Source organism: Podarcis bocagei (genome assembly GCF_964188305.1).
Source record: "Podarcis bocagei genome assembly, chromosome: 3".
Classification (NCBI taxonomy): Eukaryota; Metazoa; Chordata; class Lepidosauria; order Squamata; family Lacertidae; genus Podarcis; species Podarcis bocagei.
Genome location: NC_138127.1, coordinates 40612265 through 40639637, shown reverse-complemented (window position 1 = coordinate 40639637; position 27373 = coordinate 40612265). Strand labels below are relative to the sequence as shown.

Here is a 27373-nt window from a genome sequence, read left to right as displayed (position 1 = left end):
TGTGAAAGAGCTCAAGAAACTTCACAATGTTATGGTAAATTTATCACACTGTTGGCAAATAGTTTCCATATTTTTTTCATAACAAAATATGAAATCACTTCCTAATGCAAGAGACTCCCCCCCCCTCTGATGTTTGTATCAAATTAGCAATTTTAGGAGTGATGCAAGTAGCACTCCTTTTATCAGCACTGTAGAGCTTCATTATTGTTGGGGTGATAGATCTCAGAGGCTTTCAAGAAAAATACATTTTTAGTTAAAGAACTTTTGTCAGTTGGAAAGAAGGTACCATCTTGTTTTACCACATGTGATTACAAATTGGATCACTTACATATGGATAGAATACAGGCTATTGAAAGTTGCATCTTGAGTTTCATTTAACACACTTATTAAATGTGAAATTTTGATGATTAAACATATGTCGTTTATAGCGTAGAAATGAGTTTAGAAAACATGCGTTATGACTGTTGTATTATGACGGTTCTAATATTTATGGACCATTCTTCCACAATTACTAGAAGAAATTGTATTTAAAAAATCATTTCAGTGCAGAAAAGAATATTGTGAACCTAGGAAATCCCTTCTCAAATACCAGCAGTGTTCGAAACCCCCATTGTTCTAGTCACACTTTGTGAGAGGGAATTTCATTAGTGCAATCAGTTTCTGACTTCTGGGTGCAGTACTGAGCCTAAGATTTCAGATTAAAACTGCAGAGTAGAAGGAAAGGAGGGCCCTTTTTCTGCCTCCCTACTTCCAGCTACTCTCTGAAGACTGGAGAAGAGACCCTAAGAATATTAGGGGGTGGGCAGAGGAAGGACTAGACCATGTAAAAAATGAACATAATATTTTAGCTGCAGTTCATTCATTTTCAGCTTTGTATTCTTGTTATTTAAAAAGCGTGCCTAGACATTCCTTTGTTGCACCCATAACCTACGTTTAATGTGCCATTTAGCTCCTAGCTTTCATATCCTTTCACAGCCCTTTTCATGTTCCTCCTTTCTCGGTCTCTTCGATGTCCCCTTTCCTCAGACCCTTGTTTTATCACCTACTGTTGCCCTGCTTCTTTGATTATGAGCTAACTTGCCCTCCTTCCTTACTGTTTCCTGTGGCTTCTTTGTCCTCTGCTTCCTTATCTCCTGGGCTTGAAAAAAATGTTTTGGTTCCTATAGAATTGGAATGTTTGTGAACATTCCTTGACAGCACATCTGCATATCCAATATTTGTCAGAAGTTTTGTCACCAGCTTATCTAATTTTATAGTTTATCTAGACACAGTTTCTTAAGTGCCATGCAAATAAAAGTGATCCATCCATCCCTGTATTTGATAATTGTAAGTTTTACATATCTTTGTGAATATGCTCACATGTCCTCTGAAGAGAGGGGAAACAGTTTGAAGCACCTTCTGGACATATGTCAGTCATGCACAGATAAAATAATACACCTTATTTAATTTCTAGGTTACATGAGAGGGACCTGAAAATAATTGATGTCTTGGAATACTGGCACATATAAAAAGCAAAGCATGTATTTAAGCTTTGAGTTGACTTTCATTTTCTTCAGGGGACAAAAATGTGCAGCTGCTGCTTACATGGCCTTAAATGGAAATGATCTGGGTTTTCTCCAGAGGGATTAGGAACCTACGACCAGAGCATGTTTCTCTTTGCTTGTTTATAGAGATGTGGTAAGAAAATATATATTTGGGGGTCACATCTAAGGAGAGAAACATTTTATACTTTGTTCTAGCAACATATTTGCTTTTTAAAAAATGTATACCTTGGAAATAATTCTGACATCTTATATACTTATTTCTAAGTATATCTTTATTTGTATTGTAAAAAGATATGACTATAAGTTGAAAGGTCATGAGCAACCATGGCTATGACAGTGCACTAGCATGGTGCACTTGGTTTGCCACTGCATGCCTAAGAGCTGCCTTTCTAACCAGGCTGCCAAAAACATTTTAAGCCATGGTTGAGGCATAATGCTGCTCCAAACCGATGTGCTTGTGGAAGGGATCATATATCATTAAGCAGAGCAGAAGCTTTGAATGGAGAATGTCCTGGTTTAAATTGCTGGCATCTCCAGTTAAAGAATCTCTAGTAATGTGTCTTGAAAAGGTCTTCTTTCTGAGAGACTACGGACAGTGCTGAGATACAAGGACCAATGGACTGAACCCAGTCTTGTATTTAATCACTAGCCTGGTAGCCTTGGGCAAGAAAGGATTGCTAGCAGGCATGCTAATGGAATTCCACACAGGAAGTGGGTGGACAAGCATTCCTCTTCTGCCAGTCCCCAGCAGGCTTGTGTTATGTTACATTATGTTATGTTGTGTTGTACTGTAAACTTTTGTGGACTTACAAGGCTGGGCTGAACCAATATGAGACAGTTTAATATATTCATAAATGCATTTTTTGTGGGATTACATCTCATAAACAGCACACTAAGGAGGACATGGCCTACATGCCTGTAATGAAGAAAACATTCAAGTCATACCATGGAAATGGCTAATGTCATGTATGCACACAAACTAAATATCTGACCCAAAGCTCTATATTGTTGTGATATTCTGTAGAACCATTATTCAGAAGAGATAAGCAATTATAAAGCCAGTTTTCTTTTTGGGAGGGATGGTTTTATTTTGTTTGATTTTGAGGCATTTTTTAAGACTTGCCCTCTTGTTGGGACCCATGTCTTATTTGAAGTTGTTTTTCTTATTAAAAACAATTTATTGCTTTAGAAAAAGGAAACTATTCACTGGGAACAAAACCAGAAAGTTTGCTTAACTAATAACAAATAAGACCAAATTTAGAATGTTAACATAGAGCATGAGAATGCTATTAATTCAGTTCTGAGAGTTCCTTCTCTTCTGCACCCTGGATTGGTCTCAAGGGAGTTGAATGATGATGTAGTGGACACCACATTTCTTACCTCTGCACAAAACAAAAAAAGATTTGCAGAGTTGGGAATAGACATTAAAGACTGGTTGCAATGGCAGTATTTTTTTCAACCATAATGATATTGGGAATTGCTTCTGATTGTACCCTGTTTTTTGTCCGCATGAATGAACTTGAGGGTGTTCAGAGCTGAAATGTATTCTGGAAGTGGTCCTAAGAATTTGTAAACACTAGTACTTGCATTTAATAAGTCAAAACGAAAACAAGTATTTGTATTGTTCTTATGAATGAAAATTAGTTTTAATATAATATAGAAAACCCTAAAATATTAAATCTAAAATAAAGTAGAACCTTTACAACAGCAGAGAATATCTGCATTGTCATTAACATTAATGGTCAGTGTTTATACTCCCCCCCCCCTCTTGGTCATGCACTGTTAACGCCTATAGTCATGAACATGTCAATCAGGCATGTTAAGGGCAAGAAACTATTTCTTTGCCATTTTGACCTGTTCGGAAGGTTTATAGAAACAAAGCTAAAAACTAGGTTGTTAGGTTGGATCATACAGTGTGAATTCATATTAATTTTTCCCACCATGTAACATGTTACTTTAGAAAACATTACTTATTTGGCATAAACAGCAGCAGCAGCTCTTGTGTTAAGAGTCTTGTAACTTTGGAGCTGTACTGAGTGTTTTTCTGATAAACTGTTCCAAGAAGCACCAAGATTAGCTGTGTTCTTTGACATGTTATGAGTGCTGGATGAACGCAGAGGCAAAGGCATATGAAGGAGAGATAAAAGGCTGAAATGCCAGTTGAGGTACTGTTCCAGTAAGCAAGAATTCTGGTACTGGATTATCTCTACTTTAGCAGCAATTACAGACTAGAGGCCAAAGATTACATTTGTCACTCAAGCTGTTAAGATTTTCAGCGGTGGTTTACATTTTTACAAGGAGAGCATTCTGGCTCTGTACAAAGTATAATGAAGTAGAATTTACTGTAACTATCTAGAAAAGTGCCTTTCAAGGTTTAAACAGCAATGGTCTGGATCTCCCCATTAAAAGACTATTCAGTATGTACAGTTCACTCTTTCCCACTGGTCTGCCTAGTCTTGGGTCAGGAGAAAGAGGGAAATTAATGAAAGCCTATGACTACAAAAATAGCTTGTGAGGGTATTGTAGTCCTCAGCTGCTGCTGAGTGGGAGGGCGAGCGACTAGAAAACAGACTTCATTTCCTTGCAGATGTTGTGAGGGAGTGGAGGTAAGAAGCAGCTAGAAGCTCCCAACATGAGCACAGGCTGATGATGTCTGTACTGCTAACCAGTGAAAAGAAGCATACCTCAGGGACACAGGCCCATCTACCTCTACTTAAGTTACCTCTTGGTACATTCATGGAGTCACTCTCCCTCTCATTTATTGTTCAGTGTTGGTGAATGAGTACTGTACTATAATGATATGAGTACTATAAGCCAAACTACCAATGAGCATAAATCCATGTGACCCCAGTGGAAATAATCCTGGAGAAGCAACAACATGCATAATGATGGATTGGTTCAAATGTGTTTTCATATTATCAGCCAATTAACACAAACAGACAGGTTGTTTTAAAAACTTAAAATGTGTTTTTTAATTTGACTGTGGTAAAAGAGACGGATGCCCAAAATTTGCCTCTTGGTTCATTCAAAGTATAGATCTCAATCTCTCACCTCCCTTTTTCTTTTGAAAAGAAAGGTTTGTGGCTATGTTGGTAGTTTGAATCTTAGAACATAAGAAGAGCCTGCTGGTTCTGGCCAAAGGCTTATCTGGTCCAGCATCCTGTTCTCACAGTAGCCAACCAGTTAACTGGGGAAGCCCATAAACATGAATTGAGCACAAGACCACTCTCCCCTCCTTTGATTTCCAGCAACTAGTGTTGAGAAGCATTTCTTCCTCCACCTCTGGAGGCAGAGCATGGCCATCATAGCTAGTAGCCATTGGTAGCATTCATCTCCATGAAATCTTGCTAGAAAAGACCTCCTTCACAAAGGATTTCCTTGGTTTAGGAGATTAGGGAATGAGTTTGAATGTGGGCGTATGTCATACTTTATTGTGGATTTGGACAGGTGTTTTTTTTTTAATGACAGTTGTATATTAATTTCTAGTGCCTCATTTAATGCATATAAATAAATGTGTAGCCCTCATAAAAGGGCTGTTCAGTATCTGCAACCAAGAGGAACAAAGTCCACCAATCATGTATGGTATTCTACCTTAGTCTTGGCAAACTTACTTTTGTTGATGCCACAAAAAGGATGGTTCCAAGGATGTTTAGCTTTGTGGATCATGTTGTATTGGTCTGCCCCATGTGGTGAGGTATGTTTAGTTTGAGACAGCTATGGAATCCCAAACTGGCTCTGAAGGAATCTTATGATAGATCCATTATTATTATTTTGGTTAATGACCATGAATAGTTCATAGGCCACCATCAAACGAGAGTTTTACACAGAGAAGCAGTATGTCTACGATGCTAGCTACAGAGATGGAAATAACTGTTAAGAAGTTAAGAGTCACAAAACGCTTGTTTACCAAACAGGTGGTAGGAATTCTGTGCTCAAAGTCTTGTTCATTACAGTTAAATAAACCCCATAGTAATTTTCCCATCTCCTTTTAAATGCTGGGTAAAATCCAGGCCAAAGTACACAAACTATAAGCTTCACTTACTGTAGTAAAAGATCTACGTGCTTAAGTTTCTTCCATTGAAAGCAATGAAATTTCATAACTCAGTTAAGAGTTTGGTTTTGGCTGGATTATGCAAATAATAGTCCCACAATGTTTTGTGGGAATTACATCCTGATCGTTTACATGGGTATACTAATGCTTGCTAGCAAATAAGTAAGCATTAGATTGCATTCTTTATCAAACATACCTTTCTGCCATTCAGTAACCAGCAAAATGCTAAATAAAATAAAAATCTGACAATGCAATCCTATTGCATGTTTACTCAGAAGTAAGTCCCGTTGTGTTTAATGAGATTTAATTGTCAGGTTAATGTGCATAGAATTGCACTGTGAGTGAGTGTTTATTTTAGGCTCCCAGTTTTTTGGAGAATCTTCCTAATTTCTCTCTAAAATAACATAGATTCCTCCCTGCTTCTCTTATGACTTGGAGTAAATAAGTGGTGCATATTCCAATAAATTCTGTTTTGAGTGAAAACTGTGTTGAGTAAAGTACATAATATATTCCTCCACATTTACTATAAATACCCATGCAAAGGAATTCTGGTGTTTGTGTCTTATGCAGAATTCCTTCATGTTGGTACATCCCAGATGTCTCAGATATAAATAGTAATAAATAAATGCACACTGGAGAATCAAGTCCAGTTTTTGGAAACATCAGAATTAACTCCTGATGCAGTTGTTATAAATGGATCTGGACAGGATTCTGGGAGGCACTATGGTAAGACAGGTTTAGCAATGTGTGCTAATTTGCTTCCCATGTCATCTTTTGAGCTTCTTTGTGGCTACAAGTAGACAGTTTAATGATCTTGTTCTCTGAGAGTGAATAAAATATATTCTTTTCCTTCTCATTTTTTGTTGCATGTTAAAAGCCTTTAGTATGCATGATTATAAGAAAAATCTATGTAAACCAGGGATGCCCAACCCATAGCCCTCCAACAAATCACATCATACTTAACACAGGCCTGCTGGGGCTGGTGTAGTTGGAGTCTAGCAACACCTGGCAGTCACAGTTCACCACCTCTGATCTAGACCATAACTGCTTCTCACACATTTAAATGAGGAGTGCACTTTAATGAGTTCCCATCCATGTCTACAAACATGCACACATGTAAAATGAGAGACTCTACAGGAATCCAGTTTTTAAAAACCTATGGATGACACAGCCACTTTGGCCATTTAAGGGTCTTTGAACTAGTTACATGTTTTCTCATGCTAACCGTTATATTTTCATGGATTTTCATTCATGAGCACAACTTCTACTCACGCAAGCCAGCCTTCGAATTCCTGTAAAGATGGTAGAGACACAGGTTTTCCTCAGATGGCCTTTATCAAGCTGCTGACTTTTAAAAGTCAAGTGTCCTATCAAGCACCCTTCATGGTGTCAAGTGGTAGAGGTTAGTTTTTTTGGAACAGAGCCAAATCGTTAAGCCCTTTCACTTACTCCCCACAATAAATTACTTGACAATTTTTCCGTTTTCTCCATGGCCTTCTTGCAATTGCAACGGTTACAGGGCCTAAGAAGTTGATTGCTTTTCCAGACTGTAATAGTCACATTGGTAGCAGGTGGGTCCTCCTTCCCCTTGTGCATTTGCTCCCTACCAGTCCTGCTGCGTTCTTGAAGGAACACTTCATCTGATTGTCATAGTGCTCCACATGCCTAACCTGTAATCAAGATTGCATTATGTTTTCCTGTCTATCCAAGAAAATGCTACATTTTATTTCATTCTTTGCTGTTGTTGAATTTATGTTAGACATGTGCGGGTTTTTTTTTGTTTTCGGGGGGATCCTTTTCATACTTTGGTTAGATAATAGAATCCTGCTCTTTAAGTAACTGCATTTGACAGCATCTAGACTCTCCCCTTCTCTTGGAAGTGCTGGATGTCCCTCCCTCCATTGATGAGCTGAAGAATGCCATCAACTCTCAGGCATGTGGTGAAGCCCCAGGACAGGACAGAATCCCAATAAAAGGGCTGAAAGCCAGCTTCAGTTTCTCCCTCATGACACATCTCCATGGCCACATCTTGCATTGTTAGGAACAAGGATATGCACCACAAGACATGTGTGACTCCAGCATTGCAAACCTCTACAAGAACAATTGTGACCACCGGTATTGTATCAACTATCATGAAATCTCCCTGCTAAGTACTGTGGGGAAAGCTTTTGCCTGTGTAAATCTCAACAGATTACAGCTACTCACTAATAGGGTGTATTGTCACAATGTGGGTTTAGAGCTCAGAGGTCAACAGTTGACCTGATTTTCTCACTGCACTGGCTGCAGGAGAAATGCTGAGCAGAGATACTCCTTGTGCTCCACCTTCATAGACCTGATGAAGGCCTCATCAGCGTTGGTGACCACATGCTACCCAGAGTGGTTGGGGCAACTCAGTCAGATGGGTGGGGTACAAATAATAATAATAAATAATAATAATTGTTGTTGTTTAGTCGTGTCTGACTCTTTGTGACCCCATGGACCAGAGCACGCCAGGCATTATTATTATTGTTGTTGTTGTTGTTGTTGTTGTTGTTGTTGTTGTTGTTGTTATTACTTGAGGTGGTAGACCATTTTGTCAAACTGGACTCCACCAATACCAGCAACCTTTTCATCAATGCTAAGCTGGACCCAGGGGTATTGGCAAGGCAGCTATTGCAATGGCTTGCCTTTCCAAAAAGGTATAGAAGAGTGTGGTGCTAACATCCAGTACCAATATCTGGTCTATCAGGCTTGTGTATTGAGCACTCTGCTTTATGAAAGTGAATCCTGGGCAATTTACAACCACTCCTCAATGCCTTCCATATGTGCTGTGTTAGGAAGATGTTGGGCATCTCAAGGCAGGACAGAGTCTCAGACAAAGATGTCTTCTCCCAAGCCCATATTCCCAGCATGTTCACCCTTATGCCTTAGCAACGTTTACACTGGCTTGGTCATATCCACAGAATGGAAGCTAGCAAGATCTCCAAGGACATGTTCTGCAGAGGGATGGCTTCAGGCACTAGGCCTGTTGCCAGACCCTAGTCTGCATCACAAAGATAACTGCAAATGTGGCATGAATGCTGCTGACATCAACCCTGCCTTATGGGAATCCTCTGCAGACTATCACAGTGCCTGGTGACAGTCAGGTTGTGTATCCACAGCAGTGACCAGAGGAATGATTACTGGGAAGAATCACCATGGTACATCTGCTGCAGCAAAATCAGATGCCTTCATCCACCCCACCTGCAATAAAACATGTTTCTCCCATATCTCTACAGGCACAGCTAGTGCTGTAAAACTCCAGTGGTTTGACTTTACCCTCGAAAGGTGCACTCTTCCATGTCTCCTAAGACAGGTGCCAACAAGTAACTTCTAAATCTGAAGAAGTCTGAATCTTTATTAAGGTCATTTTCAAAAATTTGTGCATGCAACACTTGGAAAGCCCTCCATTGCACTTTGGCATTGCGTTACACATGAGTACATATTAAAATGTCACTGGCATATACGTTCACAGTACTTCTTATAGAAGACTGACAGAAGAGCTGTCGTTAAAGTGTATTTGTATGTTGTATGTATGTAGGCCACAGGCAACCCAAAGATTTCTTTTGTTTTCAGTCAACCAAAACAGTTGACATTTCTTGATCTTTGATTTAACAGTAGCGCTAACACCAGATGATTATTATATCACTACTAATATTAGTATTAGTATACATTCTTGTTTACTGTTAAGAGCCCTTGATCGTGGTGTTTTGCTGTGTAACATGCTAAACACATTTCAAAGAAGGTGATAGTTTGTAAAGATCACTAGAGAATTCGAATGTAATGGGAAGATAATATGAACACTTATTAAAACAAGTGCTTCTATACTTAGGACAGACCTTCTGTTATCTCTGGAAAATTCCAGACACACTTGCTCTGAACGTCATCTGAAGTGCCACCTAGAAGTGTTGTCCATAATATTGGCCAGAATATAAGTGGAAGGCTTTCTGGCAAATGTGTTACTGACTTTGGTGCAGGGCTTAAAGGAATTGTCCCCCCCCCCCATTTGTTTTAACATTATGTGTTAAGTTTTTTAGCTGGTCCATAGGTATGTAGTATGAGTCATCCCGCTGGAGACACTTCTGTCACTGAAGTGTGCTGGCTCCAGGAGGTGTCATAAAAGAAAATGAATTAGATAAATCACAAATGAGATAAAAATAGTATTTTTTTCCTCTCGTAGTTTAGCTAGGATTACAGTGACTCTTCTTCTGAAAGGCGGGGGGCATTTCTTGGGAAACTGCTTAACCTGGAAAGTAGAAGCAGAATGGGTAACTATGTAACACTGAACAAAAATGAAGGTGCAAGTGCCTCTATTAGCTATGTACAGTGTTCCATCAGTTTGTGGAATCGGTGGACAAATTTACACTAAAATTGTGTCATTTAGAAGCCCATGATGGAAACACTCTGCTAGTGTTTAATTTAGCTTTCTGCATTTCTCTTAAAATAGCCAGTTGTGTTTGTCAAATTCTCTATCATTATATAGAGGCAAAGACTGGTCTTTCATTCTGCATGAGTGATATTGGCTGCTAGTTGGGTATTTGTAACATGGAATGGTAGCTTCCAGCATTCCAGTAGTGTTCCAGGGTGTGGTCATAACAGCTGTAATTTCCTTGTATTTTGGAACTTGCGTGAACATGGGAAGCCCTTAACACAGCATGTTGAACTAAAAGGTTTTTGTTAATTGAATACACATATGTTTAGTATTGAGAAATCAGTTCCCAAGTGCAAAATCTAATACACAAAATGGGCAGCATGGAACTTAGTGATTTTCCAGAAGGTTGCTTCTTTTATCAGCTGGAGTGCTTTAGTGAGAGGCATGTGAACATAATCTGTTCATGTGCCCTCGGAAAGTCAAAGGTAGGCTCATAGATCCATGTAGATGGCACAATGATGATACTACAAAACATAGCACTGTTGCTTCAAAGCCCTCAACTAGGATGCTGGTGGTGAAAGAGCTGCTGTCTAGAAGTGGCCTTAGGGGGAAAAGCGGGGGGGGGGGTAATAGCACACAGGCTTCACCACTGAGCGGAAGCACAATCTGTGGAACCTAAAAGAAAGGTGTATGCATCCAGTATGCACTATTTCATTGATCTCTCTCTAATATAAAGGGGCAATAGGATCAGAAACTGAAATAATTTTGTGTCACCTATTTCAGTCTCCAGCAGTGGAAGGCTTCATTTAAATTCACCATTCTTTTAGGGACCTTGCACTGTTTGCCAACCTAAATCTGTGTTGATGTAATATGAGACCATTGCTTGCTTTTTTAAAGCTGTTCTTTCAATAATTGGAATGCCTTTATATCAAGGGTGGGGAACATCTTGCCTGCAGTTCCAGTAGTAGATAGGTAGCCGTGTTGGTCTGCCATAGTCAAAATAAAAAAATTCCTTCCAGTAGCACCTTAAAGACCAACTAAGTTAGTTCTTGGTATGAGCTTTCGTGTGCATGCACACTTCTTCAGATACTTGGTATCTGAAGAAGTGTGCATGCACACGAAAGCTCATACCAAGAACTAACTTAGTTGGTCTTTAAGGTGCTACTGGAAGGAATTTTTTTATCTTGCCTGCAGGCCAGACTTGGACCATCAGGCCATTTCCTCTAAAGATGCTCACCCGCCCCATAGCTGATGTTATAGGTGTTGTCCAGTGTGGGGCAGGTATCAACATTGCCACAAGAGGATAATTGGGAGCTGAAAGTGAGCTCCTGGTTGTTCCTTTGCTGGAGCAAGGCACACTCCCTCCCCCCGCTTCCCCTCCACCACAGGAGAGGGCAACTTCTTCAATAGCTTCAGGCAGCTTCCATTGAAACCACTGCTAAAACAGCTTTCCATCTCCATTTTAGTGGTTTCGGTGGAAACAGCTTGTTGCCATCAGAGCAAGGCAATACTTGAAAATGGTTCTCATGATCTCTTTAACTTTTCTTTTCCTAGGGCAATTGTTCTGTCCTTCACCCATTTACTATGCATACTGTATGTTCCAAATACTTCGCTATCTTTGTTATATTCTGGATTGTCTATGGTGCGCTTTCATGGTTAAAATGTGGAAACCAAAGCTGAAGACACAGTGTATAGAGTAATACTTGAAATTTCATATATTTACAGATTTAGATTAGACTGGCCTAGTGTTCTGATTTAAGTAATTTTATGTTATGTTTTTAAAAACCTTCTATTGTGCTTTTTTCTGTCATACTAAACTCAAAAAGCAGTTCAGCTATAATCCTCAAAGAGCTTACTTTTAGAATTGAACAGTTGTCTTTTTAGGGATTCTTCACAATTAAAAATAAATAAAGAGTTGATTGGATCCTTTAGAATTCTAACATCAATATTTAAGAATACCAGGTACTCTTGTCTTTCAGTAACATAGAATTTAATCTGCTTAGGAACCTGCTGTGTGTATTCAACACCATGTGTTTTATATGAATCAAGAGTGCCTTTGTTGTTCTGGGCTGTATCAAGGGAAGTATATTTATAGCACTAGGGGTGGAAGAGTTGGATGCAAGTAGTGGAAAATTCAAGTGTGTGCTTTGGAACAAGGAGCAAAAACAATTACGTCTGAACACTAAAGTTTCTTTAAAAACAACACAAGTACAGGTGGTGAATTCAGTGTTGCATTAGTACGAATGTTCTGTCTGGACAAGCATTTCAGCTTGCCAGATGGAACAATCTCCTATCTCCTCCCCCTTTCTATTCTGTTCTGGGGATTCTCCCAACCCTGCTAGATCCAATTGAGGGGAGAGGGAGGAAAGCCACACTGGCAAACAGAAGTCAAGTAGGACTTCCACTGATGGGGCTCCTTAGATGAATCCCACCCAGAATGTGGAACTAGATGGCCCAGCTGCTTTCTTCTTTGGTTCTTGTCCCTCCCCACAAACTTCTACATGTTTACATATTCATAATAGCATTTTATCTTGGGGTTTTGAACTCTTGCAGTCCATCAGTTGATTTTATGAGAAGCAATAGATACCCATTTATATGCTAAAAGAAAACCATATTATTTTATTCACCCTAGGTCAGAAACTATTCTAAAACTCACTGAATCCCTTAATATCCTAAAGCCATTCCTTTTGTTCCTGGGTGGCATTTCTTCCAAGCATACATACCTATTGGATTGAAAGCAAAAATTCCCACTAACGTGTTTTATAAGGGTTTGGAATTGACTTTTAACATGTGGCAGCTTGTCCAGTTACTGATAAGGAAGTGCTACTTGTATATAGTTAAACCTGTATGAATAAGGATTGTGGTGTAATTCCAATTTACAGGCCACTTTTTTGCATAACCGTATTCTTTTGAAATAGATAGCAACTAAAAATATCAACTTCATGTCCTCACCAAGTATCAAGATTTACTTTTTTAATCACTCTCACCATAAAAGTAAAGTTGATGAGGCCATTATTTTAATGGTGTCTATAATGCAGCAGCTGATCGTGGGGTGGGGTGGAGGTGCTTACCTGACCACCTGGCAGCTGGGTTGCGGCTGCTTACAAGGAGGGGTGCACAGAGTCATTCCAGCAGACTTGTTGGTGCATTTACATTATGCCTCACCATGGCATTATACTACAAGATCTGCTTTCACTGACTCCTACTAAGCAGCACAGACTGTCAATGGCATAGCTGATATGAGGCAAGATGCTTTATTTGTGCCCTCAGATAATAAACCAGTGAAAAATCACATAAAAAGAAGTCAATGTGAGACTTCAGTAAGCTTTCACTTACATCAAAGAACAAAGCAAGGAAATGTTGCAGATGAAGACTTTATAAACGGCAAAACTACTGTTTGCCAGGTTTCTGTTTCATCTAGGAAAACCAAAGGAAGGACCGCTTTCCAATAGGCTTTCTAAACATACATTTCTCTCAACTAAGCACTTTTAAATGTATAAATGGGTGAGTAAGTGTTGTTTTTCTGCTCTTTGACAATATTCTTTTGCACATTTCTTCCCAGGTTCTGAGTGGATCATCTCATCAGAGTTACCCAGCTGCAAGCTTTCAGGATTTCAACAATTGGGAATCCCTGATGAAAATCAAAGAAGGATTGCTAAGGCAAAAAGAGATTGTGATTGATCGGTGAGTAAACTCTATCTTACCTCCAGTTGCTTGGAGGTTGCCTTGTAAATTGGTTGAGTGTCCCCCCAAACAAACATGAAAGATGAGTACAAGGGTTTCACATCCAATTTCATAAATAGCTGAACAGTAGAAATGACCAGGAGAAGGATTGAAAAAAACATCAGGTATCATCATGTTAATCAGTGGTACCAGGTATAGTTCTGGAATTATAAAGCTGCCTTTTATTGTGAGACGGTTGGTTCGTCTTGCCTCTGACTGTTCTCCAAGGTTGCTTTTCCCAAGCACTATTGCCAGTCTTGTTTGACTGAGATACCAGGGATTGACTCTGGGATCTTTCATATACAAAGCATTAAGATATAGAACTTCTGGGTATCACACTTCAAAAAAGATATCATAGAGCTAGACATGGTAGAGAAAGGGACAGGGGTTTGAGTACCTTCCATATGAGGGAAAGCTGAAATGTTTGTGGACTTTTAATTATAACAAAAGAACAATCTGGGAAGGAAACTTGATGGAAGTTCATAAATAATGAATAGTGTTGAGAAAGAGAAACACTATTCCCTCTTGGTAAAAGAAAATTCAGCACATAACACACAATTGATTCATGGCATTCTTGAGTCACGGAGAATTGATGAAACCGTTGTATTTGTCTCAGGAGTATTGCTTAATTGGGAATCTGACAGACAAAACAGAGTTAACAGGTGCACCCATGCTAGAGTTTACAGATTTCAGTGTGAGCAGGATGCAAAATTAGGAATGAGTCTCAAGTCTTTTACATTATGAATCAGTTACATAGTGTGTATTGCATTCAAGTGCATGGAACCCCATATAGTAACTGTGAATACCATACAGTACCATACAAGAGCCTCTAATTTTCTAGTAAGTAATCAAATCTTGATATATTGAAAGCATTTCCTGTTTAATATTCTTCTCCAGCTCTATGGCTCTCAGCAGAGTTGATGTATCTAGAGCAGAGATTTTCAACCTTTTTGAGTCCACAGCTCCCTTGACCAACTACATTCTTTCTGCGGCACCCCTGTGGGGCTCAGGAGCCCAGTTATGTTACCCCTTACCTGCAGAGCTGGCAGCCTCTCAACCTCTTTCAAATGCTCAACCTCCTCTCCACTCTCCTTGGGAGTTCTCCAGGAAGCTGCTGCTGCCGTCTCTGATCTCTGAGCTGCCCCCGCCCCGCCGCCCTCGCCCCAAAGAGAACTTATAGCCAGGGCTGCTGCAGTAAACAGCTGTGCAAGCCTTGGGGAGGCAGAGACGTGAGAGGAGGGCGGGAAGGCAGGAGGGACAGAGGCCAGTATTGCCTGTTGCACCCCTAACCGTCATTCAAGGTACCCCTGGATGCAACAGCACACTGATTGAAAACCACTGATCTAGAGGATTGATCTAGCATATTTGACATGAATATGGTATCCTTGCAATTTGTGCTTTCAAAATTGATGGCAGTCCCATCTTTAACAGATCCTAACCTCATCAGGGTTTTCACAGATGTCATGAGAGCTCTTTCTAGGTAACAGAAACAAATTCAAAGTTTTTTTCATTTGGTAGTTCCCATTTTTGTGTGTACTTCTATTGCTAAAGTCATAGGATGAGGCCTATTTCACAGCATTGTTTATCAAAGGCTCACTAAGCTCCTTGTGGACTTTTAACTTAATTTGTGTAAGAAATGTTTGATACTGATGCCAAACAAGTTGCAAATTATACTTAGATGTTATAGTGGAATGGGTCCCTTTTCCTTTGTAACCCCTCATGGTCCCTTGGAAGGGGGTGCTGGCCCTGTATAGCACTCATTGTAATGTGACAAGCTACAATAAGTGTGATCAGAAGTGCTATGAGCTTGCATAGTGGTCCCCAGCCCCTTCTCACTTGCCACAACAAAAATGCAAAAAAAAAAGCACATGTTAATACTGCTGGATTGGCATGTTGAGAATATGGAAACTAAAGAGTTAGTCACATAGTAAAGGAATATGATTACCCCAGAAACTGCCAAAATAGGTAGGATTGAGTGGCAATTGAGCATATGCATTACTCAGAGAATTAACAATTAGTGAGTGGTATAAGAATGCTGTCAGTAAAATAAAATAAAATTCTTAATACTCTGGTCTGGTTATGTGTTTTGGTCCAGTGAAAGAGAGAGAGGTTCATGACTCTTTAATGGATGAGTGAGCTCCTTTAAGAATATGGAGCTCACATTAATACTACATTTTATTTTAGGGGTAGTCTAATTAGAGTTTTTATAAAGCACCAAGAAAGAAAGAAAGAAAGAAAGAAAGAAAGAAAGAAAGAAAGAAAGAAAGAAAGAAAACAAAACAAAACAAAACAAAACAAAACAGAATTTAACAAATGTGTAAGCATTTTACTCCCTTCTGCCTAAGCTAGAGAAGGGTTATTTCTTGTTTTGTTTCATTTTGCTGTATGTGACTTCTTTTGATTAGTTAAAAAATAGTGAATATCACATGGCTTCATTTTTAACACTAGAGGGAGCTATGGATTCTTGTATGGTTTTAAGTAGTATATTTGCTGCTTCACTCTATTGAAAGCATACACACATTACAACTATTGTCTTGTAACACTTGGGATTGTTCTGACCTTGATTGGCCATTGCATGCTATGCATTTCCAACGCTCGTGCTGGCTGGCAGTGTCTGTTTGGCAAGGATTGCCTAGAATGGTAGTGTGAATAAATGCCAAATGCTAAACGTATGACATAACTCTCTGAAAATAATAGCACACTCATCAACAATTGCTACGTTCTTTTCTAAACAGCTTAGGGACACTCAAAGGGCTTTTAAGGGAAGGTAAATACAAAGCTTAGGATTTGAGGGAAGAGATCTCATTCCACAGGGCATAATGATGTTTGAAATCCTGAAACAGCTGCTGAATCTTTGGCTTGGTGCCACTATTAGAACTGTGGTTAACTAATAACTAATTCCCTGACCAATGAAATGGATACTTTTGGGGTTTGGGGTCTCGTGAACAAAATACTGTTTCATTACAAGGGTTAGAACCTTGTGCTAGTATAACTTAATTCTGTACATGCCTACCCAGAAGTAAGTCTGATTTAAATTGCAGGTCAGATGGTAGCAAAATTGTTCAGAAGCAGGTATCTTTTATATATATATGCGCGCGCGCACACACACACACACACACACACACATGCCTTTTGCAAATGAAATAAAACACACATTGCTTATTTTTGTTTGTTTTTTTCAGCCATCTCAGGCTCAAGTAGCACATGCAAAGCAGGTATGCACTGCAACATTTTGTTGTGGTGTCCCAACTGTATCCTTAAAAGCCATGTAAGGTCATGGCCGTCACCATATTTAGGATTGTTATATGCTATGTGAAGAAATACTTTTGACAATCTACTTGAAATACCTGAAATGAACTAAAATTATGTTTTCTGTTTCTGCTGTGCTAGATGATGTAGAAAGACTCTGTGGGGGCTAAAATTAATTCTGATCATACAGCTTGTCAAATATGGCCAGCTGAGTTCTTGAAGATGTGCCATTAGTGCATGCAAACTGCATGTATAAACATGCTTTCTTTTATCATGCATTTATTTTTCAGGAGTTACACTGCAATTGTAAAAGTTCTACATTAATAAGTCTATATAAAATGTTTCTGAACTGACTCAAAATTAGATTCAAAACGGTTGAACTTTTACTGAACCATTTTTTAAAAAAAGTTTGTGTCTGAGCTGAAACTAAACTGGAAAGTCTAAAAATGGTAATGAAGCTAAACAGGAACTGAAAATATGTTTAATTGTTTGGTTTTTGGGTTTATGGATACGGAGGGAATGTTAGTTCTTACACTAACATTTGAACAGTGTTATCTAAAGCATATCTAAAGCAAATTAAAAAATGGGGATCTTTTCTGAGTGACGGCTTTGTAAGATAGTTTTTTAAGAGGACAGAATACACACCACAATGACAATACATATTGTCAGCTCACTCGTTCAGTAAAAGTTCAGAAAAGTCTTGAAACAGCTTACAATTTTAAAAATTCAATATAGAGTACAATATTAAACATGGATTCAATACAGAACTATATATTTATCTATCATTACTAATTTTCTAAAAGGGCAATTCTTCCTCTCAGGTTGGCTTGTTATTTACACTATAAAAATATTTCTTGACTTAAAAGTATAATCCTTTGGATTATACTTTGCATTTGGATGCAAAGGACTGCATCTAAGTCACACTCAGAACAGATCCACTGAAATACATGGTCTTAAGGCTCATTGGTTTCATTAAGTCTGCAACTTTGTCAGATACAAATATTACTCAAAGTGTAATACAATTGGCAGGAGTCAAGTATAACTTTTGGTGATGATACTATATTATGGGCCACAAAAGCTAACTGTTTGTAGTTTAATAGTTACAGAGATTGGTTGTTGCCACCTTACACACATCTGAAGAAAGGAAAGAGAATCAAATGACCCAGTAAACATTCAGACCAGTGATACCCAACCAAGCATGTTGTTACCAAATATTTAGAGAAGACTTCCCATCTATGGAGCATATGAGTTCAATATCGCATATAATTCAAAAAGATGGTTTGTGTAAGAAGTAGTTTCTACTCTATAAGGGGTATGGAGGGTTAAATGGAAGAATGATCAAATGAAGAGGTGGAAAACTGGAGGTACCATTAGGATGGAAGAATAGAAGCTGATAATTGGAAGAATGTAAGACAAAAAGAGAGAGGAAATACTGCAAATGTTGGAGAGAGAGAAATTATTGTTTTGAATGTTGCAGAATAAGGATTCCACTCTTGTATGTAGACTCAGATCACTACATAGCAGAGACTTGAGGTCTTACTATCTGGAATGTATTGGAAAATGTTAGAATTACCTGCAGACTGGCAGACAGCTGAGTATATAGTTTCCATTGCTGCACTCTGACTAGGCTTGTGAGATCACCATGCTATCTTTTTTTAAAAGCAAAGCCCTATCATTGTGTGTTTATACAGTGGATTAATAGCAACAGCTGTTGGAGTAACAAAGGATTAAAGCAACCATACAACATTATCAGCAATGAAATGCACGTGGCACAAGGCCTTTTATTGTCAGATAACTCCAGAGATTTATAGGATTATATGTATGGTAGGGAATGTTTTTGCAGTTCATTTTGGCATCCTTTCTGAATACTTTGACAACTTTTTAAAGCTCATGTTAGATTTACTGTGAGAATTAATACCGTGAAATATAATTGCATAAGAAATAAATGGAACATTTTTGTTCTATTTTTTTTTGAAAGCAACTTTTAGTATAGTTATGTTAATATGTGCAAGTAACAGTTGGTTATGCAAATATTGCATTGAATTCACCTATAAGAAAATGGAACAGTCAGGTATATTGAGCCACTGCATATTACAGGGGATGGTTGAAGCCGTCACTGAATCAAACAGCTTTCTGTTGGCATATGGACACCGATTGTATACAGCTCATCATATTTTAACAAAAGTGACACACAGTCCCAAGTCTTCAATTTAGAGTTCTGATAGCACTGTGAAGGCATACCAGGCCTCCATTCACCTTAGGAGGAGCAGCAAGTGATCTGCTTCAGTTCACAAAGAGCTGCCAAATGCACTGAAGGGAATCAGGATGTCCCCACAGGCAGGAATCTTCTATATCCACACTAGAGCTAATGTACCCATACCAGAATGTTGATCTGGTCATGGCAGTTTCACTTCCATAGTTAATACGAAGTTGTGGAAGAACTTTGAGATGAATCGACAAGAGGGTGAAAATGGAAATACTGGGAAGCATCATTCAAGTTTCATGTGTTCTTTCTTTTTTCTGTTCTTTCTCTTATGAATTACAGGCAGAACCAGCAAATTAACCTTTTATATCAGAAAATAAGGGAGAATGAACTCCGAGCTCAGCAAGCAAGGCTCGGGCATATTGTGAATTGTGAAGACCCTTACATGAGTAGTTTCCAGGTACGAATTATTATTATTTTAGAATCATGAGGATAGTCTGCACACATCTGTTATTATGAAAGGCAAGCCCAGACTCATCTCATAGTAACTTGTATTACATTTGGAGAAGTGCAAAAAAAAGTTTTGCCTTCCAGACAAATCAAATTATGGTTAAATACATAACCGTATTGGAGCAGTCTTAAATATTGATAATAGTTTTAAATCAATTCAGTGCATGTGTTGTTACTACTCCCTTGCATTTCAAAACTAGTATCTCATTACATTTTATAAGCTTGGAATTTAAAATGCCTCAGATACAAAAGTGAAGAGATACATATTAATGAAATAATTATTTGAGTTGCATCATGAAAGAATCTGAGCAGCTGTACTATTTCAGAATGTAGGTTAGAGGTTTTATTCTTGAGGGACAATTTTGCCATTGGATAACCTTTTTGTCTAGATTTTGTAGACTAGTGCTCAGGCCTAATGTTGAGAGCAGATATATGGTTTGAGAAAGCGACTATGACAATTCCACCCCCCCATGAGGTTAAGTTTTGTGAAACTTCTTCCACTGTGTTTGGAGGGGAGGACTAAAGGTGGGAGGGAGTTGACCTGACATGGTTCGTTGTACATGTACATAAAAATGAACTGCCAAACTCGTTTTTGTTTCATGCTCAGATGCATTTTTTTTATTTATAAAACTACTTATTTTATGTAGGGGACGGGGTCTATATCAGTGCACTATACAACAAAATATGCAAGTACAACAAAACATAAAATACCACAAAATACAAATAATATGCTGGGATATCAGTTGGAAACTGGATGTGTGCTATAGCTCAAAATTACAAACAATAGGTTCTTTGTTGTCCACTTCTGTATGTTCTGTATGTTCATTACTTAAAACAATATAGCATTCAATATGTTGTACTCTTGCTGAGCTGGCCACTCTGATCCAGGTGAAAGGTTTAGAACAGCATCTTCCCTTTCCCTCCTTTCCTTCTTCAAAGCAGCCTCAGTATGAGAGCACAGTGATGCAGGCTCAATTTGCAGAGAGATCTGTGGCCCACTGTGAAAGGGACGAGCTGGAACGAAAGCTTGCAGCAGTGCAGAGTAAGGAGCTACAACTCAGTGAGTTTCTCAAACAAATGGCAAACAAAGCCAATGAAGATAAAAAGAAGATGGAAGAAAAGGTGGGTCTTGCATTGACTTCCCAAATGGTTTTATTGCTGAGACAAGAACATATATTTCTCAGACAAGTTGGCTGTACTTAAGGCTTCAGAATGATCCGTAGCATCTTTCCCCCCATATATGACTCACAGGGCTGATACTACCATTTTATACAGCTTTATTCCTCTGGAGGGGAAACTCTTTTTTTACTGGAGCGGCACTGCATTATCTTGGAGGATGGGACAGGGTGAATGTGTATTTAATTTACTTGCACCTTAATCCCTCCAGTGTTACAATTGCTCTTAGTTTTTTAATCGTTAGAGCACAGCAAACATAGAGACTGAGGAACAGTATAATTTGAGAGATTTTAGAGCAGTGCCAATTGTAGTACATTTCACCTTATCTATTGGAGCATCTTTCATGACCACACTACTACTAAAATAGCCAAAATGGCGGCTAATGCAACAGCCTTTGGAACCAAGACTAGTTCAGTTCTGCACATTATGAAAATGAAGCAAATAATTGCTAATGTTGTTCTCCCAAGCTGTGGAAGAAGAAAAGGAGTTATGTAAGGTACAGTCCCTCCCCCAAAACCCTACTTTGTTTTCCTGTTCCTGGCTTTTCTTAACTCCCCATGCCCTCCAGGTGTCATCTAATAAGCTGTTTTGCACATTCACCAGTTTGAATCACTGCTGATATTAAGTATGAAGGATGCTTGTGTGTAACAAATACTAGGCGCAAAATATATATTGCATTTTAAAGTATGAAAAAAGATACTCTACACACTATTCATTAAACATAATCCTTGTTAACCAATACATTATAAAAGCACATGTACATCTGCTGGTGCTGATTATCAGGTATAATGAAGACATGATTTTTAAAGACTTAAAGAGGGCTTTATGAAGTGTAACTTAAAAAAACAGTTATTATGAAATCTGATGAATGTTAGTTTTGGATCATGTGCTGTTTGGATTAGGAGTATAGATATGAAACTTTTCTTATATCTATGGCAGTCATACATCCAAGAAATAGGCCCATAGAACATATTTTGGAGAAGTTATTTGTGAGCCTCATTAGTGGCCATTATAATTCCTTAGTTCCTCCTTATTTATCCTCTCACTTCTATTCCTGGCTGAACCCCACTCCTGGAAAGGTATTTGTGTATGCATTCAAAGGCCATGCCTAGCATGGATATTTCACATGTGGCCTTGCTTATATAATATGATACAAGCTACAGAATATGGAAGCAAGTTTCAAACTCTCATAGTGACTAGTAACCAAAAGTCTACAAGACTTTTGGAGTAGTAAATGATTAACATGAGCAGGTCTTCCTTATGCTGTAGACATTTTCTCACAGAGGCTCTTGCTCACATTTCCACATATGGGGGGTGGGCACAAAAAATGTGGTTGACTGCTGTATGTACAAGATACTGGTAGGGATTATGTGTGAAACTGCCCACGGGTCTAAAGCTCAAATCCATACAATCACAGAAGCAATTTTTAATTGCTCTATTTTGGAAGAAAGAAAAAAGCAAACCAATCACTTGTGTTTATATATATGTTTTGTGGTTTCCGAACTGCTGGTTTAAATAAAGGAAAAGCATCTTTAGATAAACACACATCTAACTACTTTTAAACAGTAAAGAAATGTTTAGCTATGGAAATAGTCAGCAAGAGCTCTTAGCTTTTAAAAAGATAAATGACCTATAACAATCCATTTATCTTTTCAATAAAAACAGTTCTACTCCCTGCTGAGAAAATAACTTTCAGAATCTGCTGAGTTTTAAGTATCAAAGAAATCTTTCAAATTACCTTGTGCATATTTGATTCCGACCTCAAAGAATGATATGCAATATTACTCTCTTTCTAGCTCAAAACTAGAGACAGGTACATAAGCAGCCTGAAAAAGAAATGCCAAAAAGAATCGGAGCAAAACAAAGAGAAACAGAGAAGAATTGAAACTCTTGAAAAGTACCTGGCTGACCTGCCAACACTGGATGATGTTGAAAGTCAAAGTAAACAGGTAATCTGTGTTTCACCTAGAGCTTTTGCTAAATGCATATTATGAATTGCAGAACATAATACTTGCTCACAATGTCCTTGGGTAAACATTAAAAGGTCATGACCGCCTGTAACATCTCTGCATAAGCCCTGTAGAAGTGATTGAGTGCTGCCCCAAAGCTCGTACACAGATCTAATAATGTTCTAGTGAATTGTGCTCAATGATTTAATAAGAAATTTGCAGTTGCCAGAATTCGAAGGTTAAATTTGTTGCTCTTCATCTATATTCTGTTCCTTTTCTGTTAAGGGAACAAACAGTATCTGGTTTCTTTTGTTCTTGACTGGCATAGTAATACATTGCTGCAATGTTTACATTAAGATTTTTTTATAATCATCATCATCATCAGACACATATCTAAGAAAAGTCAGCAGAAGTGAGGGCCTTTGTTATGCATAATTTAAAAAAAATCAAAATGCAATGTAATTAATAATGCAAGGAGACTGATGGTTTGACCCATGATTGCAGATGTTTTATAAAACGAGAGCCCAAAAAAGGAACACCCTGGAAACAAAAAAAAGGGAGATGAAGCTTCAGAAACATACTTAAAGTGGAACCATTTATTGAAAGTTCAGTGTGCCTGCTGCATTTTGATCTATTCCCTCCTATTTTGATGAAACCTCTTTTGAACAAATGACTACAATATGTGGAATACAATTTTGAATGGTTTTGCTCCTGAATAAAGTTACTGTATATTCCGAAACACATTGACAATGTTCCATTTTCTAATAAATTTTAAACTGTTCCATTTCTAACATCATGTTGAAGCTTTGACTCCCTTTTTGTTTGTTTCTGCTTCTCGAAGCAAACCTCTTGAGAATGGTAAAGTGTGATTGATCCATGACCTTCAGAGGTCCTGGAAACATTGCTTGCCTCAGTCTCTCCCCCCACCCTACCCTTTGTGAAATCTCCAATTTGCAAACAATATGATTCTTGAAGCATGTTAAAGAATACCATATGACAAGAAATAGGAAAAGAAATAGTTCATGATCATTTAGCACTGAGACGCAATAAAAAAGTCAGACACATCAAAAGAACTGCAAATATAACTCAATGTATCATAGTACACGGATCATTTTAAAATAACAAAAAAATACAGACAAATGAAAGGTAGGAGGAAATACAACTAAGCAACCTGATATGGGCAAACAACACTTTTGAGTTGCCAATAAAATATTGTAAAGCTGGATTCAGATTATGTAGTATTTAAGTCTTGTTTATATCAGGGCTTATGCATATGATTTTAAAAAATTAAATCCTCCAATCATCAGTGGGTCTGGATGAAAAATACTCTGATAAAGGTGTCCAAGCATCTACTGTACTTCGAATCATACATCAGTGGAATATCCATCCACATAGAAACAAAATGCACCCCATTGCCTATTATAATACTTGCCACTGAAGAGCAACATATGGTTACAAAGCACCTGACAATTCAGTGTCTTGTTATACACATCAGGAAGTTCAGTTATATTCTGTTCTATTAACCCAGTATTGTATTACTGTGTTCGAAAGCATTGTATGAATAAATTAACAACAACACCACCACTTTGTTGGTTATTTGATCTACAGTAAACATGCTTCTATATAAAAATATATTTGCTTCTATATAAAAATATATTTTGGCTTCTCTCTAGCTTCAAGTTCTTGAAGAAAAGAACAAGCAGCTGAAAGCTACTTTGGCTGAGCTCGAAAAGGCTCTAGAAGAGTCCAAAACACAGTGTAAAGAACAAGAATTGCAGCTAGTTTGTCAAAAGAAGAAAGAAAAAGAATTGGTAACAGCAGTGCAGAGGTATGAATAATTAACTTGATCTGTTGTTTATGACTCTCTAGGATCTTTCTATTCCCTTCTGCGTCAGTTTAGTTTTGGTGAAGAGATTCACGTGAACTCTGTTGTAATGTCAAACGCCAGACTGCACTACACAGAAGGCAATGATGCAGTATGTTGCAAAGCACAATTGAGATGTGTCAGACTACAGCAATATCATTTTTAATACGTGGGCATTGTTGAATTGCTGCTTTTAGGGAAAGAGGGTTGAAAATGAGAAATATGAGGTTGAGCTGAGAAGGATGTAACAGAAAGCCTGCCTGGTTGCTGAGGATTCAGGTCTTCTAACTAATCATGTACTTGTCTAGAGTAGGGACCTTGAACTGTTAACTTGTGGACCAAATCAATCTCATAGAAAGATGCCATCTGGTTGTAGAAATCTTGTTGAAGGTATTAGAAATACTTCAGGTACTATTCCTGCCATCTATATCTTAATTTTAGGCATGTCAAAGCTGTCGTGTAAATTCAAAGTCTAGTTTTGCTGTTTGAACTACAAACAAGAGGAAATAAGGGGGACTTGTCTGCACAGTAGCTTAGGAGCACACAGACATCCCTTACTGTTTCCTGGTTAAGGGGAATCACACCAAGCAACCACATTTGCAGTTTCCCGAATGAACAGTCCCTACAGCTGACATATTCTGGCTAGAAAGTTGCAGGGCATCTGCCTAAAGTTAATGGTACAATGGAAACATTCCTACTTACCATAACAAGTTCCAGAGGAGCATTCAGGTGTCATTTGTGCCATATGTTTCCCCAGTTAGCATCAGTAGGGCAGAGACAGCATGACATGCATTAACCCACTGACCACTTGGTTGGTGAATGCGAAATCAAAGGAATGAACATTCTATTCTGGTTGACGGATAGAAAGAGTGCAGTCTGGTTACTATAAGTTAGTTTTGCCTTGGGGATAAAATTCTTACTTAGTTGTTAACTCGTTGAATGGCTTTGGATACGTTACTGTCTCTGATCTGCCTTAATAGCTGCAACTGTTCCACAATGGATTTGTAGTTACAAAGAAACAGAAAGCAGGATACCAATTGAGATGGATGTTAAAATGAGAGAATGTCACTACAGCACAGACTACTTTATTTAGAATTGTTTTATTTAGAATCTATTGTTTTATAAAAGGCTTTTAAAAAGCAAAAGCTAAAGGAGCACTCATTAGAAATTATGCAATAAAGGTAATGGAAGCCATTTTAGAATTTAATTTCCAGTAGTCTGAAACATGTGACATTTCAGTTCGTGACCCTGCGTTGCTTAAAAGTGCATGCCACAAAAGCTTTGTTCAAATGATGAAAGGTTAGGTATTTGGGACAGTTAGCCAGATCACTGGGTGCATTGTTTCCATCTTACATCTGGTACCTATTGCATTTGTGAGTGTGTAATCCACCAGGGTGGCTTTGCAGTCTCCTGAAAGTCTATAAATATTTGAAGCAGAGTCTTGTTTCTAAATTTAAACAACAATTGTCATTGTCATCATTCGTGTTTTCATTTTTGAAAGATGAGGCGGAGGGAAGCAGAAGTGCGATTCTTCCCTGTGCTGGGGCATTTGAGTGTTGTTGACAGGGGTAGGTTACCCAGGACTCTGCGTAACCAGAGATTGGGGAAATTTCTGCTGACCCCAGGCAGCTAGTCATCTGGAAGCCTGATTTCAGATATCCACCAAGTCATGCTGCAATTCTAGTTAATCTCTTGTAACACGGAGGCGGCCAACATGGTGCCCTCTAAAAGGTTTCGGACTCCAATTCCCATCAGCCTCAGCCAGCATGGTAAGTAGTCAGGAATGCTAGACGTTGCAGTCGCAACAGCATCTGGAGGGTACCATCCCTGCTATAAAGGGCTGTAGGTTCTGATGGCACTCTCAGAATTGGCTGTCTACAGGATCATTTCTTAAAATGAACCTGTCAACATAAATGTGCAAACCCACTCCAATAGCATGCATTAACCATAAAACATCTCCAAGAATGAATCTGTGTACGGAATCTTTCACTTTTGCAGAGCTTACTTTTTTGCCTTTTCAAATCCAAACTACAGCCTGCAACAGAAGGTAGAAAAATGCCTGGAAGATGGTGTCCGCCTTCCTATGTTGGACACAAAACAGCTTCAGAGTGAAAACGAAAGCCTCAAAGAGAAAAATGAAAAAGCTAGCAAGGTACATTCATTAAACTGGGATGATCTACCTGTGTCTGAAGAGCTCTTTTTGCTATTGACGTTTGCTGTTACTATATTGTCAATCTGTTGTTGTGTCTCCCTGCCCCAATATATGTTTCCAACAGCAGCCAGTGAAGCACTGGCAGGTGCCACTGGGCGGCAGTAAAGATGGGAGGATAAAATACCCCCAGAAATAGTAATGTACAGAGTCAGACCATTGGCCCATCTAGCTCAGTATTCTCCACACCCAGGGGGTGGGAGGTTGCAGTTGAGGTCAGGCACATGTAATTCTGCAGTTGCTGATTGACTACTTGCCCCCACTAAGCGGTTGTGCACTTAGGCAGTGCAGACCAAGACACCCTCTGTCTCACATTTCTGAGCATGTTTTCCCCTACCCCATAGCTGCCCCCACAGCATCATAAGGCTTTTCTTGTTACTAATTTCATTCCTGATCTTGCAGCATCCTAAGTTGTTGTGTTTTTTATAGCACTGTGTGTCCTATGCGTCCATTCCCAAGCTTACAACAAATTAGATACCTTGACCTCACAAAAATTTGACAGATA

The 27373-nt window shown here is 38.6% G+C and overlaps 1 protein-coding gene and 1 long non-coding RNA gene across 6 annotated transcripts in view; one reads left to right on the top strand and one right to left on the bottom strand.

Annotated features, from left to right (window-relative positions):
- CEP85L (centrosomal protein 85L) overlaps nt 1-27373 on the top strand; it is a 93060-nt gene that overhangs the window by 53852 nt on the left and 11835 nt on the right. For 4 of the 5 annotated variants that reach the window (XM_081187657.1, XM_081187660.1, XM_081187661.1 and 1 more), the window contains 6 exons: nt 13548-13669; nt 19503-19620; nt 20610-20792; nt 22643-22795; nt 24469-24623; nt 26694-26811. In XM_081187657.1, the coding sequence (XP_081043783.1) occupies nt 13548-13669; nt 19503-19620; nt 20610-20792; nt 22643-22795; nt 24469-24623; nt 26694-26811 (849 nt within the window). The remainder of the gene's footprint in view (nt 1-13547; nt 13670-19502; nt 19621-20609; nt 20793-22642; nt 22796-24468; nt 24624-26693; nt 26812-27373) is intronic. The other variant, XM_081187658.1, reaches the window with a different exon arrangement.
- Nucleotides 23142-24460, bottom strand: LOC308583655. The gene is made up of 2 exons (XR_014006317.1): nt 24231-24460; nt 23142-24147 (listed from the first exon to the last, which is right to left on the bottom strand). It is a non-coding gene; the product is annotated as an uncharacterized lncRNA (long non-coding RNA).